At 40.8% G+C, this 14,446-nt stretch overlaps 3 protein-coding genes across 3 annotated transcripts; 1 reads left to right on the top strand and 2 right to left on the bottom strand.

Annotated features, from left to right (window-relative positions):
- The first annotated feature begins 1,938 nt into the window (after positions 1-1,938).
- LOC115676066 (calmodulin-like protein 3) lies at positions 1,939-2,894 on the top strand. Its single transcript, XM_030598927.2, has one exon. The coding sequence runs from the start codon at positions 2,279-2,281 to the stop codon at positions 2,735-2,737; it is 459 nt and encodes a 152-aa protein (XP_030454787.1). The 5' UTR covers positions 1,939-2,278; the 3' UTR covers positions 2,738-2,894.
- Positions 2,895-3,087: 193 nt separating this feature from the next.
- On the bottom strand, positions 3,088-7,153 carry LOC115676065 (protein FAR1-RELATED SEQUENCE 5). The gene is made up of 3 exons (XM_030598925.2): positions 6,946-7,153; positions 4,736-5,148; positions 3,088-3,857 (listed from the first exon to the last, which is right to left on the bottom strand). Coding segments are annotated over exons 1-3 (618 nt in total). The 5' UTR covers positions 6,947-7,153; the 3' UTR covers positions 3,088-3,653.
- Positions 7,154-7,872: 719 nt separating this feature from the next.
- On the bottom strand, positions 7,873-11,404 carry LOC115676191 (MDIS1-interacting receptor like kinase 2-like). Its single transcript, XM_030599077.2, has 2 exons — positions 8,492-11,404; positions 7,873-8,366 (listed from the first exon to the last, which is right to left on the bottom strand). The coding sequence occupies exons 1-2, from the start codon at positions 11,334-11,336 to the stop codon at positions 7,996-7,998; spliced, it is 3,216 nt and encodes a 1,071-aa protein (XP_030454937.1). The 5' UTR covers positions 11,337-11,404; the 3' UTR covers positions 7,873-7,995.
- Positions 11,405-14,446: the final 3,042 nt, after the last annotated feature.

Genomic DNA, 14,446 nt, shown 5'->3' with positions numbered 1-14,446 from the left:
AACTAGTTTGAAGATAACAGTACATGTGTGCGAATACTTCATTTTCTAAGGCTTGTCACTGTAAATTTGGGTCCGGAAGATTCGGGGTGAAGAATTGTCAACATCAAAATTATGAGTTCTTAGTTCTTGCTAATGGAGGGAACCATCTATAATAGGTTGAATGTTGCCAACTTTTTGTGACGTTTGTGGAGAGAAATGTCACTGTCACCTTGTATGTATTTCAAGGTTTCTTTGTGCCTGTTGTGTAGTTATGGTTAGACTCTAATGTCATTTGCAATTCCGGCTAATCTTTTGCAAACAAATTCCCTGGGAGAGTTTGTGTCGGAGATCATTAGTTACCTAGTTCTAGAGAAACGAAATTGTCTTGGAGTTTATTATAAGCCATGCCTATAGCAGGTAGTTGTGGAGAACTACTGAAAAGATGATGTGGTTTCGGTTTGACATTTGGTTATCAGGATTATGACGCCATATATTCAGATGGTGATGATACTCCTGAGTTCTGTCTCTTTTACTTTTAGAACAGGGTGATATAAGCCAGGTAGATGAGGCATAGAGTCAGTAAATTCAAGTTCTTGGTTTTGTCCAACTGTGATGTTGTCACGAACAGATCTCATGAGTGAGTGGTGAGCTGAAGTTGGTGAGGCCTGAGAGTTCACATTACTTTCAGTAGCGGCTTTTGTTGCGCAATTGTCCTAATGTGGTCTGCAGTTTAAAATTCACAGAGTGTCTCAAGTTCTTGATGAAGGTTTATACTCGAGCCTTCAGTAGACACCTTCAATGTGTACTGGTTGAAGCAAATAGTTTTAGAGTAGCTTTGTGGCTCTCGTAGAAGCGGATTTCTCCTATCTTTTTAACTTCAATAGAAGTTAAAACGAAGTCCTCCCATAATGTGGCCATCTTATCTTGAAGCTGATCCCTTTGTATAAAAGTTGCACTCTCCACAAACTGGCCCCGTAACCAGGTGCCACTTTGGTAAGGACAACCCATCTTAGTTCTGACATTAATGTGATGATCACTGTGAAAACGTGAATCATTTGCACATTAGGAAGTGAGATGAGATCCACGACCACTTTCGAGCAGCTGCATCTGTGACGGTTTACTAATGCCCCTTATGATTGCTGTCGCTTGATCACGATAGCTAGCAATGTATACTTGCGTTGGGTGCTTATAGAATCTCTCTCTCTCTCTCTTTCTCTGCCCATCAAATTCCTGAATTCGAGGAAGGAGACCGAATTCTATCGAAAACTGAGCATAGTACTTGTTACCTGCGAGGTCAGAAAAGAAAGGATGAGATACTAAGCTTTGCTATCAGCTACGGTGATTTGACTCGTCTCCGAGTGGCTGTGCCACGTTGGAGAGCTCTATTATCTAATTACACGTTCGGTCCTTCATTAGTTTGATTCATTCTATTATACTTTGTTTGTGTAAAGATTGATTCGACCCTTCTATTTCTTGGGGTAATGGTTATCCATATTTCAGATTAGATTTGCTAATCTAGAGAAGAAACGGATCATGACTTCTTCTCCCCACTTTTCCTAACGAGAATGGGACGGTCAATTATGTGCTTCAGAAAAGAACTTTTAGACTGTTGAATTTGACAGAAAACTCCGTGTTACGAAATAGATTCGCACCAACCGAAAGTCGTCATTGAAAATTTGAGCTCATCGAACTTGCCTGGAAGAGATAAGGAGCCTTAACCTATCAAAAGATCTTATCGCAAGAGGATTAGGTCCTATCAATGGCCTTCCTTCTTAATCAGTCAAGTTTGGGCATAGACATCGAAGTGTGAGACAAGAACGTCGACCATCACCCTCGCTGGTGGTGCTCCAAGACGCGGGACGCGCTTGCCGCTTATCTCACCTCTATTGAAGTTGGAGGACTTGATACGTATAGGCCGTGGCCGGCTCGGGCTCTTCTAGGCGCTAGACCATCAGAAAATAACAAGAAAATAACGCCGTCTGTACACGAGTAATCCAAGAAAAGCAACTGCTTATATTTAGGCAACGAATTTGCGTACTTGATGGCTGTGCGATAAAGCTGAATTCACTTTTGACAACTCTTGCGACAACGTTCCCCGCAAAATCTGCTGAGCATTCAACCTGTTTGCCAACTCTTTGACATTTTCCTTTCCATGCACCGTCCTTAATACGATGCATGCACGTCCTCCCTCTTCTTCTTTTTGGCAATCCACATTCTTTTGCCGGTTATAAGTCCCTCGTATCAAGAAACTTCTAGGGATTCTCTTTTTCAGTTTCGAGCTTTTCAGAAGGGTATATTGATGGATCCGGCGGAGCTTCGTCGGGTTTTCCAGATGTTCGACAGGAACGGGGACGGCCGGATCACGAGAAAGGAGCTGAGCGACTCGTTACAGAACCTGGGCATCCACATCTCGGACAGAGATCTGGCCCAGATGATCGAGAAGATCGACGTGAATGGTGATGGATACGTGGACATTGACGAGTTCGGCGCGTTGTACCAGACGATCATGGACGAGAGAGATGAGGAGGAGGACATGAAGGAGGCTTTCAACGTGTTCGACCAGAATGGGGACGGGTTCATCACGGTGGAGGAGTTGCGGTCGGTCCTGGCGTCGTTGGGGTTGAAGCAAGGGAGGACCTTGGAGGATTGCAAGAAGATGATAAACAGGGTGGATGTGGATGGAGATGGGATGGTCAACTTCAAAGAGTTCAAGCAGATGATGAAGGGCGGTGGTTTTGCTGCTTTAGGGTCCAGTTGATATTCAAAAAACATTGTTATCTTAGAGACTATGTTGTTTTTGCATGTAGAAACAAATGCAAACGTCGTGTTTCGTATTTCAACACTCTACATCTGTTACACATTTTTAAGGTTCTTCATCGCGAAAATGAGAGTTTCGTCCTACCGGGTTGTGCACCGTCTTCTTACCATCTGTCATGTGATGGCTTTTTGCCGGCTGCATTCCCTTTCTCTCTCGTCATTTCCTGTCAACACGCTTAAGTTGTGTTTTGCTTTTGATATCAACTGTGAAAACGCAACGTTTGCATGGCATATCTGAAGTAGCCAGACTAACAAAAAGGAATAGAATGTAAATTATGAGCACAAACTGAGTAATAAAAACACGACTGATCTCTTGCTTTTCTGACCTTTTTGTCTGCTTTTACCAAAGGAGGTAGATACAAGGATGAGATTCAGAAAGATGAGACAGTTCTGTGATTCCATCTCAACTGATTGCGCTCAGACACAAAATTCATCTGTCTTCAGTTGACTCTTTCTTTCAAATGATCATGACTATCCCATACAGAATGAGTACACACCCTAAGATGAAACATCTATTTAGCAGGAAAAGAAGTCAGGACAATGTTGAAGCTGCCTTCCTAACTCTAGAAAGGACATAAAATGAACAGACACCAAACTATACGACCAATCAACTTTCCTTCTGATGCTTGTGTCCCATTTTCCTTCCATTGCTCTATGCAGAACCATCACACACCAGCTAAACCTTCTAAGCAGAACTCCTATTCTTCCTCTCCCCAATATGCTAAACTAAACATGCAGAACTAAGGAATCGATACAACAAATCTTGTGGCATTCAAGCAGCTTCAATTGAGCTGACCATGAATAATTCACATATTTCCTGCACTTATGGTACATCACTAGGCAAAATGGATGACACATTATCTATAGATAGAATGCTTTTGCGTTTCTGATTCAATTCTCTTGAGATTCTCAACAATAGGTTGAATTTTCAAAGATAATTCTTCATTTTGCTGGTCTACATTATCCATAAAACTAAGCAATTGTTCTCGGTAAGCCATGCATAGTTGCTCCTGACGTTCCAATTCCAAAGTAAGTTCTTCGATCTTCTTCTCCTTGTCACCCTGCAACAATAGCGGCACAAATGAGAAAAAAAAATCGGTAGCTTAGCATCCGTAGGACAATCTAAAGCTACAGCAAGCAGAACTTCCTTTCATCTTTATTTGCATTTGGCGGATAGCTCCACTGAACATGCATTTGTTTTGGACAAAATCTTGACTAATCAACCAAGATGCCTTGGAATAAGAAGCACATATATCCATCTATCATTTTATAGTAAAAAGCATATTTAGAGTATCTGTTTCCTTCTTTGCTGCCCCAGACTCTCTGCATTATTTTAAAAGCTAAAAGCTTCTATGCAGAAAGGATCTCTTGCAGTCGTTGAGACAAGCACAAAGTCATAACTATGATTCGCCGCATCATAGGAAATTATCTACTGGCATGTTAAAACTATGTACAGATTAATCTGAAACCACCATAAATCTTATCTCCAAAACTGAATAGCATGAGAGGCAAAAAGACTAACCATGAAATACTGTTTGACCAGAGAAACGCTATTTGAACAGCTATGAAGCAATACCAAGGAGTTCAAAATGAACTTGAAACCACGAGTAGTCGGCTTTTGGTGATAAAGACGTGCATGTCGTGGTAATATAAATCATTCTTTACTTTTTTCTTAAATTTGAATTTTCAACTTATTTTTGTAATTTTAAAATATGCAAATCTACTAGCCAAAATTTGTACACTTTGAATGATTTGGAGTGTTCTGAAAAAAAAATGATTTGAAGTGTTTTGTGTAAAAAAAGATTTACAGGCCAACCGACCACTCTTCTCACAAAAAATCAATGAACTTTCAGGCATTTTGTGACAAGCAAATATATTACAAACAAAAAGTCCCGCCACTCCAACAGCAACCAGCAAGAAGACTAAATGGCAAACTCACCATTGAACTGAATCCATTCGCAGTTACAACCAAAGGATGATTATGATCCTTTACAAATCTTGTAACCACCCATTTTCCAGACTTCTCCATCTTCACTAGAATTGTGGCCTTGCAACCTTCTCGTGCACTGGGCCGTGGCTTCTTGTCTGGTCCATGAGAACCTTTCTGATTTGGTGAGAAACCCTGCTTATTACACCCAAGCCGACGGGCAAGTGTTCTGCCGTCAATTCCTGACCGTCGACGCTGCATTATTCGAACTACAAATCCTACCCGTCTCGCATAGTCAATATAGAATTTCCGTGCAGCTTCTTCAGAATCGAATTCCATCCCCACATATGGCTCTGAAATTGCATTTTCTTCTTGGTCATCATCCTCCCCTTTAACAGACTCAATGGCTTCTTCTTCTAAATCCACTGTCACAATTGATTTTCTATCGTGTTAACTCAAATATAAGAAGAGTTTTTCAGTGATGTGGCATCACATTTATCTTCATTAAGTTATGAAAATCATACAAACAACGGACTCAACTAGATTATAATAGGAGAATATTCCATGAATCATGAAGGGCATCCAAGGATAAATACTAAACCAGAGACATTGTTCAGGAGACTCTTCACCACAAAAATCGACTTCCATTGGCTGAGGATTATTTTCAAGTCTCTGGTCAACATTTATTTAGAACTTACAGGTGTCAACTCAAGTATGTTATCTTCCCAAAAATCATTACAACCAGCCATTTTTGACAGAGGAGCACTGATGCCTGAAACTAAGTCTTAAAATCCACAAAAAGGACCCATGAAAAGGAGTTGGCAGATAATATGGAAAACTAAGTGCACCCAAGACATGAAGAAGTGAAAGGGCCAACGATAACAAATTAACCAAACACTTGTTGGTTGCACCATATGTTGTCAAAAGTATGCACTACTTCTGGTTTTTCAATTTATGTGGATGAATTGATTCATGCTTTCAGAGAGCGTTCAGTCCCGTCGGTGCATATTTAAACTTCTAGACCATACGTAAGACAGATCTTTGTTTTTCTTCGCCCTGCTTTATTCTTTTAATAGAGATGGGTCAATCATGTTGTCACAAGCCCTTGCATAACTTTGGCCAGAACCTTCAGAGTTGCCACCTCATTGTGCCAAAAATTGACAATCCAGACACATATTAGGCCTACAGACCGAAAAACAGAGCAAGGCCTATGAAACTGATCTAAGTATCTAACAAGAGGTATTCCAATTTTTGATGGGCGAAAAGGTCAATAATTTATCCCAAGGGATTTTCTATTGCAGTGCTATAGCCAACAAGACAAGGGCACCAAAAAGCAACCCTCGGAATCGGATCATGACCTTGGAGATTCGGTTGCCTTATTCCTACACAGCACCAGTCAGACACAAAAATCTCGAATGTCCACCAAGAAAGGAGAGACCTCACAGATGTTGATCTCGATGTGCATGAAACAGTAACACCTTAAGAAACCCCGGCAATCACAACAATTGCAATGGTGAGCATCAAGAATGATTTATCTTTGCCACCAAAAAGTAGTTACTACAAACTTCCCAGTAATGGAGTATCTTTGGCACAAGCAACCGAAACTTAAACAACTTCACAACAGAACTCTCATTTGTGGTGACATTCTTAATTCTGCAGAAAAATGTTCCCATAGTCCAACCCACTCCACCCACCAGAGAGCACTCAAAAGATGAATTCTTTGGGTGACTTCACGCAATGGACTTAAAGTTGGTTATTACTTAAAAAGCATGCGCAACTACAAATGATCGAGCAATGCAGATGATTGCTAATCACTTGGGATTATATAACACACCATCCCATATTTTAACTCCACGGATCACTTAGGAAAACAAACTCCGGTGAAGTCCCAGACTGATCCGTTTTCAGCTAATGGGCAAAAGCGACAAAGTTCACGAATCAGACTACAAGGAATGCACCACTCTCGTCATAAAAATTTCAAGGTCCGACAAGAAATGGCGAAAATAGGAACAAGACAGTCACTCCAATTGCACCATACATAGCCACCCAAAACCCAGAAATCTCCAAATCCTCAAGAACTTTCGAGCAAACCCAGTTAACAAAATTTACTCTTTCCCAACAGAACGATCATTGCACGAGCTGAATCTAAAGAATTCTACCGCAAGACTCCGGATCTCTACAGAAAAAAATCAAGAAAAAGGTGATCAAACACGGACACTTACTTGGAATCAGACCCCTTCAAGCACCCACAACCAAAAAAAAAAGGATCTTTGCCGTGAGAGACGGAGCCCAAGAAAATTGTCTGAGGACGAAACAGCCTTTATTGACAATTTGCCTTCACCGTGTTCGTCTGAAGCAGATTGCCTTCGTGGGTGAAACTGTAAAAAGAAGCCGATGGTCGTGTCGTTGACAAGGCCGCGACATGGTAAAGCGGTGATGGACCCGGGTCTTACTTGGATCGGGCCGTATAACTTGGATGACCATGCGATCCATCAAAATCTGGTCGAGTCTTGTATCAAATCAGGCCTCTATCTCAATGGTCAAGATTGACTCGATCTACACGGTCTATGAACTATACAAGTTTTTATTGAAGGCGGACTTACCATGCACGCATCAATCTACTGGACAATGGGGCCTGATGAGTTAATTTTTCATGCCTCGAAAAGTAATGTCGCGTTCGTGATTCAAGCAAGTGAATTGGAAGCGCGGGATGGCATATGCTTGGTTAATTGGTCGATATACTATCGTGCCGTTTCGTTTTTTGTACTAATATTCATAAGCCAATACTTTAAATTTTAGTAGTTTTCTTAAACAAGCGTGTCGTATTAAGCACACCAGAAGGACCTGCTAAAAAGTCGTAAATTAATGTTCTTTAACTCTACTATTGTTTCTTGTGAGCGCATTTGAGTAGAGTGGAAGAAAAAAAAGTTCCATATCAGACGTCGGTATTGATAGTACCTAGTTGATTCATAAGCGATGATTTGAGTTTCTGAATGAATATGAGGTCAACTAGATTATCAATGAGCTCGACTTATGAACTATCTCCTAAATCTTCTCATTACAGGTATTGGACTATTGCTGTGCTTTCCTAACGTTATTCTAGCAAGAACAGCCATGCAGAGTTGAGAAGGGTGGTTGTGAAGTTGTCTATGCATTAACACTTCCATTTTTTATAGCACTTAAAAGGAAAAGGTGCATTAATGTGAACATTTACAGGCAGGAAACCATTCAACTCTTTCCTTGTCAATCACTTCCTCAAATGTTTAGCCACCTCAACCATGAACACCATTCAGCTCACTCAATCTGACATCCGAGAATGGCTTCACTAAAGGCACCTGAACTGACAGTCCTTGACAAACTTTTTGCATGGTGGGTCGACGATGAGGATCGACTCGCAAGCATGCGAGTGCTAATTTAGCAATCGAGATCACATTCTCCGCGTCCTTGTCCAGAGGAAGCGAGGGACGTCGGTCTAGCACATCTTGCAGTAGTGGTCCCGAGTTGATTTGTATCGACAATGTCGATGCTTGACATGAGCTCGAGATGAGATCACCCGGATGCCTTCCCATAATTACTTCCAATGCTACTATTCCGAAACTATAAACATCGCATTTTTCTGTAACTGCTGCTGAATATGCTAACTCTGCAATGTATAAGAGTAGCATTAAGAAGTCATCCGGTAATCATTATGCACTCCAGTTGATAAAAAAGGAATTGAGCAAAAGATACAGATACATGACACCAAAAAATGTGCAAGCACAAACATACCTGGTGCTATATATCCAAGTGTACCGACCGATGCAGTCCAATTAGATGAATCTGGCTTGAGAAGCCTTGCTGTGCCAAAATCAGAAACATGAGCTTCATAATCACCATCCAGAAGCACATTGTTGCTTGTGATGTCTCTATGAATCCAAGGAGGAGAGCAATCGTGGTGCATGTAACACAATGCATTCGCCACCCCTTTGATTGCATTCGCCCTCCTAGACCAATCAAATTCCGTCGCCATTTCGTCATCATTCAAGACCCTTCTCAAGCTTCCTCTTTCCATGAATTCGTACACCAAGAACGCATGTTTCGAATGGAAGCAGTATCCATAGAGCTTGACGATGTTACGGTGTCGTATATTTGCCAAGGCATTAGCCTCCCGCTCCAGTGACATTAACCCAAAAATTTCATTGTCTTGCGGTGCATGGATTTTCTTCACTGCGAAAGATTGATTATCAGAGAGATTGGCTTTGTATACGACTCCGTATCCCCCCTCTCCCACATGGTACTTGGAATCGAATCCTTCTGTGGCTTTAATAATGTTTTCATACACCAATTTTCCGTCATAGCTCCATATCGCAAAAGCGTCTCCTGGGACTTGCGCTTCCAATGAGTCTTGCTCTGTTCTTTTGCCCCTTTGGCAAGCTAGAAATTTCACTCCGATGAATAGAGATGTGAGGATGATGAAGCTGACTAGTGAGAGAATGATTAGAATAATAAACTTGTTTCCTTTCTCACCACTAGTCCTGTCGGAGCATTTCTTCAAACCAGCCACAACACCACACAACCCAGCTTTATTGCCTGCAACCGCGCTGTATGGAGCATCACGAAAGGCTTTGATGTTTGGGACTTTACCCTCTAGGTCGTTGTGGGATATATTCACAGACAACAATCCCAACAGATTGTTGAAACTTTGAGGTATGAAGCCAGAGATCCTGTTGTAGGATAAATTCAACACTTCCAAAGTCGTCAACTTTCCGATGCTTTCTGGTATTTTTCCTGTTAAGAAGTTAAAAGACAGATCAAGAAGACGCAAAAACTGCAAATTGCCCATCTCCGAAGGAATACTGGCTTGAATTTCGTTGTTGCTCAAATTCAAGTTCCACAAGCTTCTGCACTGTCCTAACTGCTGCGGGATCGAGCCACCAAACTTGTTGCTTCCTAAGTTGAGCTTCTCCAGTATAGACAAATCACCAATCTCAGGAGGGATATTACCAGAGATTTTGTTATCATGTAGATCAAGATCGATCAGTGAAGTCAATCTTCTCAATTCCCTCGGAAGGTGGCCGGTAATATAGTTCGATGAGAGGTCCAGAACTCTCAGCTGAGTCACATTCCCAATCATGGGATGTATCCCACCAGAAATGTTATTACTGGAGATTCTTAGGCTTGTCAAGTTATGGGAACAGCCCCATTTTGAAGAAATCTCACTGTAGAATTGGTTATAACTCAAGTCAATATACTTCAAGTTGGGATATGCACCAAAATCTTCTGTCAGGTTTCCCGTGAGTCGGTTTCCATCGAGTCGAATCCTCAATAAGCTACTGCAATTCTTCAGGCTCTTAGGAAGACGACCATCAAAGTGATTATTAGACGCTGTAAAATTTTCAAGTAACCCTCCGAGGCAGATGTTATCTGGTAGTCGCCCGATAAGATTATTTTCACCTATGGAGATATGTCTCAGAGTTCTAAGATTATTCATTTCATCCGGAATAAAACCAGAAAGATGGTTATAGTGCAACCTCAGTACACTCAAGTTGACCAATTTTCCAATTGATCTTGGAATTGACCCGTTGAGACTATTTTCTGACAGGCGAAGTTCCTTCAGATGTCTCAAGCTTCCAACTTCTTCAGGAATGGAGCCGGAAAGATTGTTCGAAGTGAGGACCAATAAAGTTAGGACAGTCAAGTTTCCGATAGACATAGGGATCGGGCCACTAAAATCATTATCAGACAAAGTGAGCTTTTGTAGAGATCTCAACCTTCCTATTTCCTGGGGAATTGGACCAGAAAGATAATTGTTTTGGAAGTTAAGGACGTTTAGACTACTCAGATTTCCTATAGACGAAGGAATGGAACCGGTTAATTTGTTCATTTGGAAAGAAAGGAAGGTAAGAGAACTTAGGGTGTAAATTTCTCGAGGAACCGGCCCTACGAGATTGTTGTGCCCCAAGGCAAGAAATGTTAAGTTGCTCAATTTTCCCATAGAAGTAGGAATATGACCTGTGAGATTGTTGTCGTACAAGGTGAGGCTTGAAAGAGAGTGCAGCATTCCTATTTCTTCGGGGATAGTTCCACAGAGACGATTCCCGTCAAGGTAGAGAATGCTTAGACTGCTCAACTTGCCTATCTCAAGAGGGATTGTGCCAGAGAGTGAGTTGTTAAAGATAGACAGAGTGTACAACTTCGAGAGGTTACCGACGGATGAAGGAATGGGACCGTAGAACGAGTTTGCCGAGAGATTGAGGCTAATTAGATTTGACAGAGCAGAGAAGTTAAGTTTGCTGAGCGAACCTCGCAAACCCATGTTCATGAGATCAAGCTCCGAGACACTTCCTGAGCCATCGCACCCGATCCCTCTCCATACACAAGGGTCGTCCCCTCGCCATGAAGATAGAAGAGCTTGACTATAATTGTCAAGACCAGATTTCCACTCCAGCAGAGCATGCGCTTCCTCTTCTTTCGCAGTTCCATTTCTCGCCTGAGCACTGAAATGAGCTGGAGAAGCAAAAGCTGGGACAAAAGATAAGGCGAAAACTGTGATCGTGATTGTACTGATGTAGGGCGATAACTTTATGGAAACAAAATTAGATTGAGCTTTATCTGAAAATATGGAAGAGACCATGATTTGGGTCACAAGTCTCTGCACTAAAAATTTGTATGAGGTTACTTTAACTTCATGGCAAAGTATTTATGGCTGGACCTGAACTACATAACCCTTATCAAAAACATGCATAATAGCTTTCAGCCTGTCTTTCAAACAGTCACGAAAAGATAAGACTCATCCTGATTGATTGGTTGGAAAAGTCTAACTTCGTCAAGTTATGGATGATACATCGGGAGCAAAATTGGATAGGTGGGGACGTCACCCTCAAGTTTGGTCATCCAATTGTTCGAATATGTAGATGGGGTCTTGATCAAAAGCTGACTCTTGACCCATCAGCGTCAAGTCAACCACCAGAAATGGGCATTTGTTTCACTAGTTAGAAAAAGGCACAATTCCTAGACTCTGTCAAGACGAGGTAAGTCGACTCAAGTCAAGCGACACTAGCGTCAAGTTTAAGCTCCGGTCAATTTGCAACTTGAACTTGGATTGAGAATACCAACATCAGTTCGAAACTTGAGCGGCCTGTAAGAGTTTTTCTAATGTAGGCTTATATTAATTGAGATTGTAATTAACCGTCTTTACAGGATTGGACTAATAAAGTATGATTTAAGGATTCTTAATTAGTCTAATATGGGCATGCCTTATGTGGGCCGAGTTGAGTCTGGCCTGTAATAAGAGGGTCTGGCTGAAAATTCTATAAATAGCGCTAAAGTCTCTCTCCTAGCCCTACTGAATCTCTCTCTCTCTCCCTCTCAAACACTCATAGCTCTCATAAGGATTTGGAGAAAATTCTCTCTGTCGAGAGGCTCGAGTGGTGATCTCATCATGCCAGGGATCCAGAGGGTCATAGGGGAGAAGAACTTCGGCATCGGATCATCGCTTGAGCTTCGGATCATCGCCTGAGGATTGGATTATCGTCATTCTGCATCAAGAACGATGAATCCTAAATCAGGTGCATAAATTTCTCTAATCCACTATAGTGTTTCGTATTTCTTGCTATGGTGATCCTGGGATGCCGTCTGTACGACGGCTTACAAGGTCCTCCAATCTAGTGCATGACATTGACCTTAGAGCCTCTAAGCGTCATGAATTTCCGGAGAGTAAAGGTTATTGTCTGATGAAAATGACAGATTTATTATCTAGACAGAAGTTGAATTTCATCCCCCATTTTAGGGGGTAGAACATCACGATCCGCTCAATAGAAGAGTCATTGATGAGATATCAACTCTTCCTTTGAAGTAGTCTTCTTCCGGAGAGTAAGGTTATTGTCTGGTGAAAAGGATTGGCTTATTATCGAGATAGAAATTGAATTTTCGTCCCCCATTTTAGGGGGTAGAACATTATCATCCACTCAGCAGAAGTCTTTGATTGGATATCAAACTGTTCCTTTGAACTAGTCTTACTCACAGCAATATTTGTCATTCTTTTGCTATTGTTTGGTCGATGCAGCCCAAATTCGATTATAACTTCACCAAGGGGATCACCAATGTCACACCCGAATCCTACCATAATAGGGGAGTGACACGGCCCTCATATCCGAAGGACATAGCCTCAAACCATGCTCAAAAATCCAACTCCCAAAAGTTTCGATGATATCGCTCTTACTCTATTGGCCATTAACGGAGAAACCTGAAAAGACTGGGAAGGAAAGGGTGAGTAACCACACCTCAGTGAGTAGTGCTTATTTCTTCTAAGCACATCGAGCATCCATTATACACTTTACAAACAATGTTCAAAACTCACTTATCTCAATTCTAGTATAATACACATACAATATAGGAATGAGTTCTATCGTGTTAACATAACAATATACATATTAGAAAAACATTCATTAAATCAATAATATCATAACAAACATCAATGGTCTAGTCCATTAATTAATCTCATCAATTCACATATTAATGGTCTATTCCATTGACTATTCTCATCAAATCACACGTCAATGGTCCATTCCATCGACTATTTTCAAATCACATGTCAATGGTTCATTCCATTGATCAAACTCGTGCTCAAATATCTAACCATGATCACACGTAGCGCCCCGTGACAAGGTGACCAAGCTCTCCCCTTGACAAGGTCTTCAGCTATATTGCTAGTGGCTGGCCCACAAGGATATCATAAACTATTATGCACATACCCATAAACCTTTCAATGGGCTCATAGCAATATCGAGCACCAACACAAACTCGCAACAGCATTCTTCACAATTCACAAGCCAATTTGGAATCAAATCACAAAACGATTTTACAAACCAAACATATAATCTTTCTCAATAATATGTTGAATCTCTATAACTTTGAAGTCTTACTTGAACCCATTATGAAAGAGCATGTTTGTTCCATGGTTCATATCGATCTAAAAAATACAAGAATTGTTTATGTTTTAGGTAATATTCGGGTTGAAAGGACCTTTGATATGATCAGTGAAAGGATTCTAAATGACTATACTACGTAAACAAGCCTAGCAGAATGGGGAGTTCATATAGACTTGAAAATATCAAGGTTTTGAGTCTACGGTATCTACATTGCTATCGTTGTTAAAGTGTCTTGGGAAGAATAGTTGAATATAACCGGGAAGCCAAAATCAACCACTACGTGAATATTGGCAGCGTACTATGTGAATATCAACAACATATTGTGGGGATATAAGCATTGCAAAAGCATAATATAAGCAGAAGCTTGCTAAGGTCTAATATCATCAGACAAGAGGAAAGTTGTACATATGCGATGACTGTAAATATAAGCAAAAGACTTATAATACCTGCAACAACAATTTGGTCACGATCTTCAAGACTATTATTTTGAGATATTTTATCTCATCCATTAATAGCTTGTGATCTGGTATAAATTTCTATTTTGAAGAAATTGATTGAACATTAATCTTTAAAAAAAAAACTACGCGAATTATTCAATCACGTGAGATATCTTGATTGATCGATAATCATCCTGAAAGCAAGAGACTTTCCATATCTAAGCACTCTACTTTTGGAAACCAAAGTTTGATTGCATGGGCAATCAAATCTACGGGAATCAATAGCTACCTTAATCTTAACAACAATTGTCCAACGACTAGATTAGAGATTGATCCTCCTGAAGATTGTCCAATGGGAAGTTTGGTTGTTGAGGAGT

Source organism: Syzygium oleosum, unplaced genomic scaffold, assembly GCF_021117445.2.
Source record: "Syzygium oleosum isolate NSW1041296 unplaced genomic scaffold, Sole_v2.1 Sole_v2.01, whole genome shotgun sequence".
NCBI lineage: Eukaryota > Viridiplantae > Streptophyta > Magnoliopsida > Myrtales > Myrtaceae > Syzygium > Syzygium oleosum.
The sequence above is the reverse complement of the archived record's forward strand: the minus strand, read 5'-3'. Positions and strand labels throughout refer to the sequence as shown.